The 14,275-nt window shown below is 46.8% G+C and overlaps 1 protein-coding gene across 10 annotated transcripts in view; it reads left to right on the forward strand.

Annotated features, from left to right (window-relative positions):
- Nucleotides 1-13,945, forward strand: part of GPR156 (G protein-coupled receptor 156) — a 117,412-nt gene extending 103,467 nt beyond the window's left edge. For all 10 annotated transcript variants that reach the window (XM_054246259.2, XM_054246263.2, XM_035274096.3 and 7 more), the window contains 2 exons: nt 5,763-5,921; nt 10,846-13,945. In XM_054246259.2, coding sequence (XP_054102234.2) covers nt 5,763-5,921; nt 10,846-12,189 — 1,503 coding nt within the window. In that variant the 3' untranslated portion in view covers nt 12,190-13,945. The remainder of the gene's footprint in view (nt 1-5,762; nt 5,922-10,845) is intronic.
- Nucleotides 13,946-14,275: the final 330 nt, after the last annotated feature.

Raw genomic sequence — 14,275 nt, forward strand, 5'->3', positions numbered from 1 at the left:
TTTGCTTTCCTGAAAAAGATCATAAGCATAGCAAACATCATCCCTTTCACCTTCTTCCTGCCTTGAAAGTATGTGATTCCTGGAGGTATGGCAGCCCTTTTGTGGCCCTGAGGAAAAGACCAAGAGAATATAGTTATCATACTAGGAAAATATAGCTCTTTCTATGAAAGACTATAAAGTTTGGAGGAAATGATCTGTGAAGGGAGTCTGCAGTTCACAAGAAGAGGACTACATATGTCTCAAGATTTAGAGAATCTGCCTTCCTCTGAAGTAGAAGGGTTTAGAAGATACCAGACTTGTCAATAGAATTCAAATGATATTGTCTCTTTTCAACTAAAGCAAGCCACTATGAAAAAAACCTACTCTTAATAAAATATTGAATAAGGATTAAAAATATTGTATTAAATCTAAAATCTCAATAGAAGCATTGACACTACAAAATATTGAATTGGGCACTACAAAATATTGAATTAGTGAATTACTTTAAGGAAACAGAAAATAAGAAAAAAAAAAAAGAGACTAGATAAGAAAATACGGAAAACAGCTGGGTCCGGTGGCTCATGCCTATAATCGCACCACTTTGGGAGGCTGAGCCAGGCAAATCACCTGAGGTCAGGAGTTCAAAACCAGCCTGATCAACATGGTAAAACCCCATCTCTACTAGAAATACAAAAATTAGCTGGGCATCATGGCATCTGCCTGTAATCACAGTTACTAGGGAGACTGAGGCAGGAGAATTGCCTGAACTCAGGAGGCGGAGGTTGCTGTGAGCCAAGATCACACCATTTCATTACAGCCAGGGCAACAAGACTGAAACTCTGTCTCAAAAAAAAAAAAAAGAAAGAAAGAGAAAATATGGAAAACATCTAGGGATATACAATTGAGAGCTGATAGGAGCCTCTGAAGGAAAACAAAATTATTTGGGGCAGAAGTCATTATCGAGGAACTATCAGAGGAAAGCCTTTCTGAGCAAACAAGGCCTTGGTCAGAAAATTGAAGGAACTGGCAATCTCCATGATGACACCCTGCTTACAGTTCCACTCTCCACCCTCACCTCTCACCACTGCCCTCCTTGCATCCTAAGCCTCAGCTGCATCACTTCCACTTTGCCTGGTGTTGGAGCCCTTAGCAACTAGGACAGTTGTGATATCTGGGTACTCTCATATACACACAAAAATGCAGAGTGAAGTGCTGCTTGAAATCTGCCTTCCAGGTTTTCACTAAGCAACAAGCACTTGATTTGTTGAACTGGGAATGGAAATGGAATGATTATGAGGTACAGGAATTGGATGGATGGATGGCACTGGACTTTTTCCCTCCTAGCTTTCTTAAGTTTCCTTTCTCTTAGTCTGTCTTTCCTTTTCCATTTTCTCCCTTGTGCTTTTTTTTTTCTCCTCTGAAACTAACTGACCGTGATGTGAAACTAAAAAATATTTTTGGTAGTCTGTTGTATTTTAGGTTTAGAAGGTAAGTTCTTTTTCAAAAATAAAAGTAACTGAGGTCTGTTAGGTTTCTGTCTATTCCCCCTCTGGCTCAGAGGTCTTTGATAGAAAAACAATTCTTCCTGTCATACTTGCATAGAAGAGAAGAACAGCTGAGTAAATTTGGGAAAGTGCATGAGGGGAGCTATCTGGGTAGGAATTAGGGTTTGCAGCAAGATGGGATTCCTTCTTGCCAGTGAGCTTTTAGTCAGGATTGTGATGGGAAGGGTTTGTGAAAGCAAAGGCACAGATACTTCCCAGGGCAGCTAGGCAGCGCCATAGAGCGGATGAAATGGATGACATTACTAAGGAGGCAAGGGGGGTCCAAGAAGCCTTTGACACAGGCACTCAGGAAATGCCTGAGTGTTTATGCCAAGCACTGAGGTCATCACCAGGAGTCAGCTAGCCGCTGCTTTTCTGACCTGAATATGACCCATCCCATAGCACTCTGCTCCCTCGGAGAGACAGGCAGATCCTGAGGTAGGACATTATTTTCTCTCTCCTCTAACCCCCAAAGCATTTCATCGCTCCTCCCTGAAGATGTGTAGGCCTTTCTAATCTGCTTTATAATTATCCATAAATGTCCCAGCACCCCTACTAAACCAATGAGCATTTTAAAGAAAGCTTCCTTCATTTGTTCATGCATCCATCCAGCCAGCCATTTATTAACTGCTGGGAACCTGCACTTAAACACAGGGCCTACCTCTAGGTCTAGTGGGGAGCAGACAGAATTATAATACATGTGTTGAGAGCTTTGAGAAAGGTCTTCCCCAGCCCATCTGGGAACTCGGTGGCACCTTCTCAGAAAATGAGGCTGGGCATGGTGGCTCATGCCTATAATCTCAGCACTTTTCAAGGCTGAAGTGGGTAAATCGCTTGAGCCCAAGAGTTTGAGACCAACCTGGGCAACATGGCAAAACCTGGTCTCTACAAAAAATGCAAAAATTGGCCAGATGTGGCTCACACCTGTAATCCCAGCACTTTGGGAGGCCGAAGCAGGTAGATCACTTGAGGCCAGGATTTAGAGACCAGTCTGGTCGACATGGTGAAACCCCATCTCCACTAAAAATACAAAAATTAGGTGGGTGTGTTGGTAGGTGCCTGTAATCCCAGCTACTTTGGAGGGTGAGGCAGGAGAATCACTTGAAACCGGGAGGCAGAGGTTGCAGTGAGCTGAGATCATGCCACTGAACTCCAGCCTGGGTGACAGAGTGAGACTCTGTCTCAAAAAAAAAAAAAAAAGCAAAAATTAGCCAGGCATGGGGGCCCATGCTTCTGGTCCCAGCTACCCAGGAGGCTGAAGTGGGAGGATTACCTGAGCCTAGGATGTTGAAGCTGCGGTGAGCTGTGATTGTGCTACTGAACTCCAGCCTGGGCAACAAAGTGAGACCCTGTCTTGAAAAAACAAATAAATAGATAAATAAGCAAAGAAAGGAGGGAGGAAGATGAGGTGTTTGAGCTCAGTCTTGAAGAAACCATAAGAGTTCATTGAAGAGATGGGGGAAAGTAGGTGACATTTCTGATGGAATAATATTATGACCAGAGGCCGGGGGGGGTGCGCGGAGAGAGAGAGAGAGAGGAGAGAGGAGAGAGGGGAAAGGGGAGAGGGGAGAGAGGAGAGAGGAGAGAGAGAGAGAGAAAGAAGAAGAGAAGAGAAGAGAAAAGAGGAGAGAGAGGAGAGAGATGTTTGGAGCACCAGTCTTGTTATTTTTGAAGCACAAATGGAAACCAGGGGAAGAATGACAAGAGCGGGGAGAGGCACACCTGGGGAGCTTCTGAGGCCCTGCTGAACCCTGTTAAAGAGTTGACATTCAGTCCCACTGTGTTAGTTTCTTACTGCTGCTATAACAAATTACCACAAGCTCAGTGGCTTAAAATAATACAAATTTATTATCTTAAAATTTTGGAGGTCAGAAATCTGAAATAGGTCTTATTTGGCTAAACTTGAGGTGTCAGGAGGTCTGTGTTCCTCCCAGAGTTGCAAAGGGAGAATCTGTTCCCTTGTCTTTTTCAGCGTCCAGAGGCCATCTGCATTCTTATGCTTATTGTCCCCTTCTCCACCTTCTGAGTCAGCAGGGTTCACATCTGCCAGAAGAGATTCAAATCTCTCTCACCACTGTTTCGATTGCTGCATCTCCTCCAACTCTGGCTCTCCTCCCTCCCTCCTATAAGGATTTTTATGATTACATTGGGCCACCTGCATAATCCAGAATAATTACCCCTCTCAAAATCCTTAATCACATTTGCAAAGTGCCTTTTGCCACATAAGGTTACATACTCACAGGCTCCAGGGATTATGATGAGAAGGAACATTTTTGAGAAGCTCCTGTTCAGCCTGCCACAACCCAAAGGCTCAGAAAACCAGAATCTGTGTGTCCTTCTGCAGGAAGGCAGAGAAGAGGCCCTAAATTGTGAAATTTATATCTGGATTCCAGAAACTCTGAAGGGTCGAACCTTAAGGATCAGTATCTTCCCAAATAAGGAATGAAGGGCTAGAGTAACCAAGGGGTATCTTGGCTCCACTTGGCCAGTTTGGGGAGAGAAAGATCAAAAGCCCTGAGAGAGTCTTTAGGCCAGTGCTGAGCTGCTCCTCTGCCAGCCTTGCAGAGAGGCCTCAGGCTGGGAGTGCTGGGGGAGACAAAGGAAAAACCACATTACCACACTGCCACGGTCACTGCGAGGAGAATAACTCTAGGAGGGCTGATTCATCCATCCAAGGCGCAGATGACCTTGTGGTGTTGGCTCCAGTAGCTCCCAAGTAGGATGGTAAGCTGAGAGCATCCTTTTGTGGGGAGGAGGCCTTCAAGAACGGCATCTGAGAGGGGGGTACCAGGCCTGACCCAGCATAGGTCACACAGACTCCTGATGCCATGAAAGACTCATGATGAGTCAGCAGAGGACCCAAGAGGACTTTGGTGATAATATCAATTTCAGTGGTATTAAAGTTGATGGCAGGATTCAGAATCCTATCTGAGATTTATAAAATTTGGTTTATACTACATGGTCAGAGCTTAATAAATGTTTGATGGATGAGTAAAGAGATCCCAGGTTCCCCTTGAGGCTACCCATGGACACCACAGCATCATTTCTAGAACCAAGGTCCCAAGGTCCCCAGCATCCATCACTAGGCCACTTAGTTATGAGAATTCCTGAGGAGAAAACAGAGGCCTTCCATACCGTGGCTTCCTGTATCACTCATATTACTGGCATTTGGCGGGTCAGGAGTTCCCCACAGACACAGATGGAGGCTCCTGTTTCTATGTTCAGCTTCATTCCTGTTAAACTAAAGCAGCCCAGGCTTCTGCAGAATGTTCCTCAAGACCAGTTTCTCCTGAAGAGCCTTCCCTGCTCTGCCACCGTAAAGTCTCTCTCTTCATCAGCTGAGTGAGGACGTGCAGCCGGGCATGGTGTCCTGCTTACAGCTGTGGTTCTGGGGCTAAGTGGCTGTGTGAGCTTAGACAGCCTCACTCCTGAGCCTCTCCTAGTTGGTCAAAGAAATTAGGTGATGAGCTAGAGCATCCCACTGTGGCAAGGGGGCCTCCCTCAAAGGCTCTCCAAGCCTTGATTATTGACTTGAGTTAGAAGTCCACCCAAAGGAACTGAATTTTCAATAGCAGCAAGCACACCATTAATAAACAAATGAAAAAGAATTAAATAGCTGCATACAACTAGAAAGTTTCATCTGAAATATATAGTGTTCAGATTGCTTAACCCCAGGACAGCTCCTAACTCTAGTTGTAGAATGTGGTGGTAGAAGATACTTCAGCCCTGGTTGTCTTTGATCAGTTTGGCAATGAGTAGGCGGATGGGCTAAGGCTGTTCCGTTTTACCTTCCTGCCTTGTTCTTCCTTCGGAGGTTTTTGTTTGTGTTTGTTTTTAGGGTTTTTTTTTTTTTGCTTTTGTTTTGTTTGTGTGTTTTTTGGAGATTGGGTCTCACTCTGCCACCCAGGCTGGAGTACAGTAGCATAACAGTAGTTCACTGTAGCCTCAAACTCTTGAGCTCAAGTGATCCTCCCACTTCAGCCTCCTGAGTAGCTGGGATTATAGGAGTGAGCCATTGCTCCTGGCCCTTTGGCATTTTTTAAATTATATAATCTTAACATTCTCTATACCTTTTGTCATTAGCATCTATGAGCCCTCCAGAGCAAAGTACATTTTAAGGAGAGAATAGCTCATGCATGTATGTATCTATGATAGTGTCATTCCTTGGTGTTTACAAGAGTGAGAGAATGTGTTTCTGGGTGTGTGATTAAATAAATAACGTGGTCTTTTATCTAACAGCTGAAGCAATGGAAGGCATTTGAAGAGGAAAACCAAACAATCAGACACATGGCGAAATATTTCAGCACTCCCAGCAAAAGCTTCCATACCCAGTATGGTGAAGAAGAGAACTGCCACCTGAGGGAAGAGAAAAGCTCCATGGAGAGGCTTCTCACAGAAGTAAGCTCCGCCTGGAAGATTCCCTGTAAAGGATTCAATCATGCATCGGTGGCCCCAGAGGCTCTTAATGCTAATGTTCTCTTTTCCTCTCATTCTCCCACATCCCTTTACAGCAAGCAAAGCCTCACCATTTCCCCAGTGACATGCATCTACTTCATTCATTCAATGGACAGATATAAATGAGTCACTCCTATGTGCCAGGCATTGTGCCAGTGAACAGTGAACAAAAGCATAGTTCCTACCCTCACAGAGCTCACAGCCTAGTGGAGGAAATAGATATTCATTCATTAAGCAAACATATCATTATAAATTGTCATAGGAATTATGAAAGAAAAATCAGAATGGTAAGACAGACTAATGTGTAAAAAGGGCAAGAAAACCTAATTTAGGGCAGTCAGAAAAGACTCAATTTGCTAAGAGCTGAAGGTTAAGTACAAATTAGCCAGACAAAGAGTACAGGGAAAAGTATTCCAAGCAGAGGGAACAATATCATAAAGGCCCTGAAATGTAGTGGACACTAGCTTCTGTGTGATACGTTTTCTCTTCTTTTTTTGAGATGAGATCTCTCTGTTTCCCAGGTTGGAGTTCGCTGGTGCCATCTCAGCTCACTGAAACCTCCACCTCCCAGGTTCAAGCAATTTTTATGCATCAGCCTCCCAAGTAGCTGGGACTATGGGCACGCACCACCACACTTGGCTAATTTTTGTATTTTTAGTAGAGATGGCGTTTCACCATGTTGCCCAGGCTCGTATCAAACTTCTGACCTCAAGTGATCCACCTGCCCTGTCCTCCCAGAGTGTTACAATTACAGACATGAGCCACTATGCCTGGCCTCATTTTCTCTTTTTACATAGAGTAGTGTCTTCATCTCCAAGATCTCATGGGGTCCTTACTGTCTTTTCCAGGTACTGGCCACAGATCTTAATCAGCCCATCATCCCAGAAAGTCCAGGCATGTCTACAGATGGGGTAGGGGACTAAATAAGGGCTTCTGAATGGGATTGTAGTGCCACGGGAGAACCAGGCAGCCCCCTAGGCTTTTTCTTCTGTATTTGAGCCAGAGTTGGTCCCTCTCCCAGACTTGGGCAGTGTGGTGCAGGCTTGAAGAAAGCACATGGAAAAGCTTGAGGGCTTCATTGACTCAGGAAGAAGGCACAGGGCCCAGGGGAATTAGTCAGTATTTTGACACTAACTGAATTACATTCCACATTTTTTTTTCAGTTTAGAATCTATTTCAGTAGGTGTTATTTAGGAAACTGGGCTTTTTTGTAATAGGACTGCTGCCTAGGTATTAATAGTCCCTGATGAGAGGATAGTGTGATGAGGACCTAAAAAACACAACAGATGAAGGAATTCAGCATGCCCAGGCACCCACTGTTCATGCCCCTCTATGGTTCTGAACCTTTTTTGTCCATCAGAGTAACACCTCTCCATTTCTTTACTATTTAGTATTTCAAAGCCAGATTTCTTTCCACCTGGCAAGGAAGTAATATTGCCTTTAACACTCTGTGAAGTCTTCAAATAAGCATTTTTTTTCCTGGCTGCACAGAAGGCCAGAAACTTGGCTACAACTGCCAGGATGGTTTTCATTTACAGTCAGCTGATGCTGGAACAGCCAAGTGGACTGACTCTTTAGCCTTATGGTAATTTGCAACGTGCTATTTGTACTTCTGCCATGCTACCCATTTCCCATGCAGGGACTCAATCTGCTATATCCAAAAAGATGCCTTGAGTCTGCAGAGGAAGCCCCTCAACGGGCACAGACACACAGGTATTAAGAAGTTGGCCTCCCCAGTACATGCTATACCTGGACTGTCTTTCCCAGAACAGACTTGAGAACTAGGAGCCAGTCCTAGGGCCCCATGGCAGGTGTCAAGAGGTTTCAGCATCTGCATCCTCAGCTCCAGCACTGCCCATTAGATAAACAGGATTATCTCTCCTGCCTTGACATATGCACAGACCTTGATTCTGACTCACAGTGTGCAGTAACCTCCTGTGCAGGCCCCACTCCCATACTAAGGCCTTCCTCTTACTTTCCCATGGTCTGGGCAGCCCATCTTCTCACACTTTTCCCTCTTGCCCCTATAGCCAGGGGTCCCCTAGAAGCTGTTTGTGGCAGCATCTATCACTGACTGACTTCCCTGTCGAAGAGAAGGTCAGCAGATAGAACCTCCCGTAAGACTGAAGTACCTTCCTTGTACACTCCACAGCCAAGTAAACACACCTATTACTTTTCTTCCCTGAACCATAGAAACAAGAGGCTCATTCCATTTCTCCTTACGGCTTACACCCTGTGAAACATGCAGGTGGGCAGGTGGGTGTTTTGCTTCCCTCAATGTGTCAAAAATAATAATTAATAAGCTCATTGAAGTGCAGCTGCCATGGTAGGTCAGATTTCAGTCCCATAATGGCAGTGCCTCACACCACACCTCTAATTAGTATGCAGCCATGGTAAAAACAGAGTCCCACTTCTTTTTCTGGAAGAAGGAAATTTTCTGTTTAGGTTGACATTTCTAAATCTGTCACCAGTCAGCTTCAGATGTTTGGCTTGCTGGGAGAAGGATATTCTTCCCAACTCCATGTTTATGGTATCTTTCTATACTCAAAGGAGTTTATGGGTAAGGCATAAAAAGGCAGCACTCAGATTTCACCCACAGGAGTAGTTGCCATCAGCAGATGGTCCCTTCCTAGCTCTGTGGGGCTATAAAGGCCTTCAGAAGCCAACATGAGAATGTGCATGATGGGCTTCGGGAGGAAAAGCTAGTGGAGGAGGAAGAGAGTGAGGTCCCCTCATGAGATCCTCAGAGAGATACCTGGCACAGCCCAGTATCACAAACACCTGAGTGTTTTCCTGTTACTCATCCATTCTGCCCCTGGCAAGTCCTTGAGTCATCTGCGCTCACCCAGCAACACCCAGACCTTACCACTCTGCAGGTAGAAGGAAGGGAGAGAGGACAGGCATGCGTGTGCTCACCTGAAAGTCCCTTCCACCTTACTCAGCAGTCACTCACTGGCCCTGGTCTTTCTTCTGATACTTAGAGAAGTAGACTCAACCAGGGTGAAACTGGCAATACCAACTATCAGAAAAATCACCTTCCCACTTCTACAAGGGAAGCAGTGGATCTGTTTGGAGGGTTGCTGGTCAGAATATTGGACTATTTTACTTAAGCCACTGCTCCCTTAAAGGAGCATTTCTAGGCAACTCTCACATGTAAACCTGAGATGAAACCACATCTCACTCCATGTGAGACTACTAGTTATGGAGGTTCACTCCATAACTGGTAGTCCTAGTTAGCAGTTATGGACTGGTGTAACAATTTGTATTAGTTATCCTAACACAGGGAACGTCCTTTTGTTTCTAGGGCATAATAAATGGAGGTCCAAATGCTCATCCCCAGCTTCTAAAGATGATAGTAACAAAGAGGCAGTATTTTGGTGTTCAGACAAGCACTTTCTAGAACATTCGCTTACATTATTGCCTTCCCAGAGCCCTCAACCCCATGTCATCTGCCCCAAGTCCAGCCGTTCCCTTTGAAGATCTCATCCTTGCTCTGCCTTTGAGGATCGGAAGTTTCCAGAGGTGGACTCACAGTCTGAGCTTAGAGAATCAGCTGCTGCACCACAGAAAGATGTCTGGGCTGCAGTCACTCCCTGTAACTCACCGCCAACGCTCCTACTCCTACTTCATGCCCCACCATCTTGCAGTTAGAGCAGGCACACCTCTGCAGCTCTCACCTGCCAGCCCTCTCCTGCACAGCTTGTTTATCAGCTAACATCCGTGCAGTGAGTAGGCAGCTCAGTAGCAGAACTGCCCCAGGCTCCTTTGTCTCCTGGGCTCCATTCTAGGGCTGCTGAATCAAGCTAGCCGGGGCTTAGGCCCAACAATCCTTTCATTTTTTTAATGCTTCTTCAATAGTTCTGATGCTTGCACTCCTTTAGGTCAGTGGTCCCCAACATTTTTGGCAACAGGGACCGGTTCAGTGGAAGACATTTTTTCCACAGACGGTGGCAGGGAAATGGTTTTGGGATGAAACTGTTCCACCTCAGATCATCAGGCATTCACTTCTCATAAGGAGTGTACAGCCTAGACCCTCGCATGTACAGTTCACAATAGGGTTTGCACTCCTATGAGAATCTAATGCCACAGCTGATCTGCTGGAAGCTCAGGTGGTAAAGCTTCCTCGCCCACTGCTCACCTCCTGCTGTGTCAGCCTGGATCCTAATAGTCCATGGACCAGTACCAGTGCATGGCCCAGAGGTTGAGGACTCCTGCTTTAGGTGAAATCGACATCTGGTAGTACCACATGGTAGCTTTGACCACTCACTCCCAGAGGTCCAGCCTAGGGAGGTGATAACACCAACCTGAGATTCTCTTTGGCCCCTCTCAGCTCCAATCTTATTTGATTGTCTCAGGAATCTCCACACTTATCCTTGTTCTTCTCATTTTCTTGTTTCCCTATTTGTTCATCCCCTGGAGATATTCTTCACATTAATCTAAATTTTTACAAAATTGTGATAAACCACAAATGGGACCATTCTAAACATTATTCAGCTTGTGCCTGCAGAGTGACCTGAGCCTCTTGGTTCTGGGAAAGGTGAGAGGGCACTGCAGTGGCCAGCAAGCACTCAGGCTGTGCCTCCTTGCTCTTCATAAATGTCTCACAGTGTGGGGATGTAAGGAGGAGACCAAGATAATGACAGTAAATCACGGTTGGCCTTTATTGAGCACCATATATGTTAGTCATTGTCCTAAGCCCTTTACATGCATCAACCCATTTCACTGGAGGGAGGTACCTTCTCAGAACCTGAGGGAAGAACTGAGATTGAAGCCAAGGTTCTTCCAAAGCCGCACCTTCTCCACCATGGTAGACATTATGGAACCCTCAGTGACATCTTTTGTTGATGGTTTTGCTTTAATTTTACAGAAAAATGCCGTGATCGAAAGCCTGCAGGAACAAGTAAACAAAGCCAAAGAGAAGCTTGTGAGGCTGATGTCAGGTGAGTGCACCTATGACCTCCCAGACGGGGCTGCCCCACCTGCCTCTTCCCCAAGCAAGGACGTCCAGGCCATAGCCTCGGTCCACAGCCTGGCAGCTACTCAGGGGCCTTCAGGACGCCTCTTTGACTTTCAGAATGATCCCGGCATGGTTGCCCAGGACTCCCAGTGCACCTCAGGGCCCTCCTCACATTCGCAAAGACTTGACAGGCCTGGGAAGGACATCAGCCCCTTCCCAGGGAAGGAGGAGAAGATATCTGACTTGAAAGACTTTTCTGATCATTTAGACTCAGGTTGTAGCCAGAAGCCATGGACTGAGCAAAGGCTGGGTCCAGAAAGAGGAAACCAAGTCCCCATGGCCCCCAGCCACAGTTTCCTACCAGGCAAAGGAGGCTCAGGTCCCCAGAGACAGAAGCATCTGGAGAACTCAGAGGAGCCCCGAGAGTGGCAGTCAAAGGTCAATTCAGTGATCAGGGAGAAACTTCAGGAGGTATTACAAGATCTGGGCCTGGGCCCTGAGGCTTCCCTCCCCACTGCCCCCTCTTGTTGCCAGCACCCCTGGAGGAACAGTGCTGCCTTCAGCCCCCAAAAGATGCCCCTCTCCAAGGAGCTGGGCTTCAGCCCTTACATGGTGAGCAGAAGGCGGGCAGCTCAGCGGCCCCACTCACACTTTCCTGGCTCTGCTCCCTCATCTATGGGGCACCGGGCAAAAAGAACTGTTTCTGGGGTACACAGCAGGCTATATGTGGAGAATGGGGACAGCCCCAGCCTGGCCCCACAAACTGCTCATTCCAGAGTACGAAGACCTTCTTCCAGGAAGCCTTCACTACTTTCAGATTCTGCAGGTACCCTGGAGGGCAGCAAACAAAGTCAGACAGAGCCAGAAGGGGCTAGAGGGAGTGAAGCAGTCTTTCTTCCCCAGCCTTCTGGTTCTAGCCAGGCACCAAGTCCTGCTGCCCCAGGCCTCTCCAAAGCCTCATCTGACTTGCCTGAGCAGTGGCAGCTGAGGCCCCCAGTCCCCTCAGTCTGTCCCTCCCTGTCTTCTCAACACAGCTACTTTGACACTGAGTCCAGCAGCTCAGATGAGTTCTTCTGCCGCTGCCACCGGCCCTACTGTGAAATCTGCTTCCAGAGCTCTTTTGACTCTAGTGACAGTTGCACATCAGACACTGACTCTGAGCCTACTGGGGGGCTGGCTTCCTGGGAAAAGCTGTGGGCCCACTCCAGCCCTATTGTGAACTTCAAAGATGACTTGAAACCCACACTGGTGTGAAAAGCAACAGAGCTGGTCTAGACACAGAGGTCAGGCCAGGAGAAGCTGTACCAAGGCCCAAAGGAGGAGAGCCAATTTCTGGTCTTTGGGGAACAGATTAGTGCCCTGCATTTGACCAGCCCAAACCATGTTTCAGCTAGGCTCACTGTGTTACTTTGAGCACTTCTTGATCTATAAAAAGAGGGGCATTGCCTGTCCTGTTACTACCTCGCAGCCTTACTATAAAAGACTCCAGATGAGTGACTATAAAAGATAGTGACTCCTTGGATAAAAGTTGCTGCATGAACACAGGATTTTCTGTCCAGGTCAGCCTGCATTCTATAAAACTCCTAATATATTCAGATAGATGGCTGAATTGACAGATGAAGAAATGGGAAATTTCTGCAGATCCTGAGGTGTAGACTGTCACCCATCAAACTGGCGTTTCGGTGGACAGACCTACCAGGAAGATAAATCTCCTATATCCTTGGGCCTCCTACTCCTGGAAGGCAGTGATTTTGTTTCTGCTGAATGTTGTGAATAGCACCTCCCTAGATTCCAGCTTCTGGACAGACTCAGCTCAGAGCCACCCCCACACCACTATTTCTTGTATCTTTTCACCATTATTGGCACCTCACCCTCCTCTCTGAGACAGATCTCCAGGTACCCACAGGCTACCCAGATCTCTCTCCTGGGCTTGGATATACCTGATTTCCTGACTGTCGCCACTGTCCCCTGGTCCTGTGGCCCATCCTCTTGATTCACCGAGTGGTGCAGTTTTGTACTGGCGGGGGACACACACCAGCAATTTCTGTCAGGGTGTGGGAGAATCTGTCGGTCAAGAGGTGCTTTTGGTTCCATTGAGGTTACATGAGTACCAACAGACACATAAACCTGGAAACCAAATGGGGAAATAAAAAGGAAGGCATGGGGCACAAGAAGACAGGAAAGAAAACAGGATTTGAACATTTAACTTGAGGCTAGCACACTACATGGCAATATCCTATTTCTGTGATTCCTTTTGATAACCCTGTGAAGTAGACACTCTCATTTTTACAAACAGGGATTATGAAGCTTAGAGAAATGAGATGACTTCCCCCAACATCACACTGCTGGACAGCTCCTGGGACTCGAGTAGGTGGATTTTCCCAGGACATATGGCTTCACTCATTCCTCTGGGAGTGGCAGGCGAGGCTTGGCAGATGAGACAACAAAGCAAAGCTCGTGTAAAAAAGGCCGAGATGTGCTCCCTCAGTCCAGAATAATAGACCTGTGTCCTCGCCTTGGGAAATGGGCCTCCACTTCCCCACTGCCACAGAGCACACTGGCACCTCCCAAGGGAGCTGGGGAGCTGGTGAAGAATGAGTGCCAGGAACTCAGCCACTACCAGAGCTGCAGGGAGAGCACAGCTGGGTCTGCTGTGCTTGTTGCTGAGCTGGCTGTCATGTCCAGGCTGTCCTCTGCCCCAAGGCCTGTGTGTACATCTATTGGTGTGCACATGTTTGCATGAAGGAGTTCAACCCTTATTAAAATATGCTCAGAAGGGGGCATTTGGCTCTTAATGTATCATCAACTTATCCTGGAATCTTGGGGCTGCTGACACTCCAGGACTCTCCAGGCACTGAACCATGAGGCCCTCCTGGTAGCACAGCTTCTTTTGCCATCTACTTTTAAATAGGAATTTTCTAATATATTCTGTGCATGGGTTTGTGTTTTCCTCTTGTGCTGTGCGTGTGCTGTCCAAGTGGTACTGTAATAAAAAATAAATGACTCCCAAGAGGAATCTCTTAGGAAATTATAGTCCTGGGCTGGCTGGGAGGGGTTGAACCACCTAAAGAAGGGGAACGACAGAAGCCATCAGAGCTATTGCCGGGCTACCCTGAGTTCCAGGGTACTTTCTACCAAACTTCCATTTGAACAGATTCTTCTGTGCTCTCCCTAGGAAACCTCTTATCCCAGAAATACTCCCTCAGTGGACAGGGGAAACCCCAGAGACCCTGGACTCTTCCTGTCCCTGGGGGTCCTGTGGCTGGGCTCCCCCTCCTTCAGCTCCCTTTCTCCCAGCATGCAACCCACCATTCATTAATGTGGACTCTAAATCTGGCAA

The sequence above is a fragment of the Callithrix jacchus genome, chromosome 15 (assembly GCF_049354715.1).
Source record: "Callithrix jacchus isolate 240 chromosome 15, calJac240_pri, whole genome shotgun sequence".
In the NCBI taxonomy this organism is placed as follows: Eukaryota; Metazoa; Chordata; class Mammalia; order Primates; family Cebidae; genus Callithrix; species Callithrix jacchus.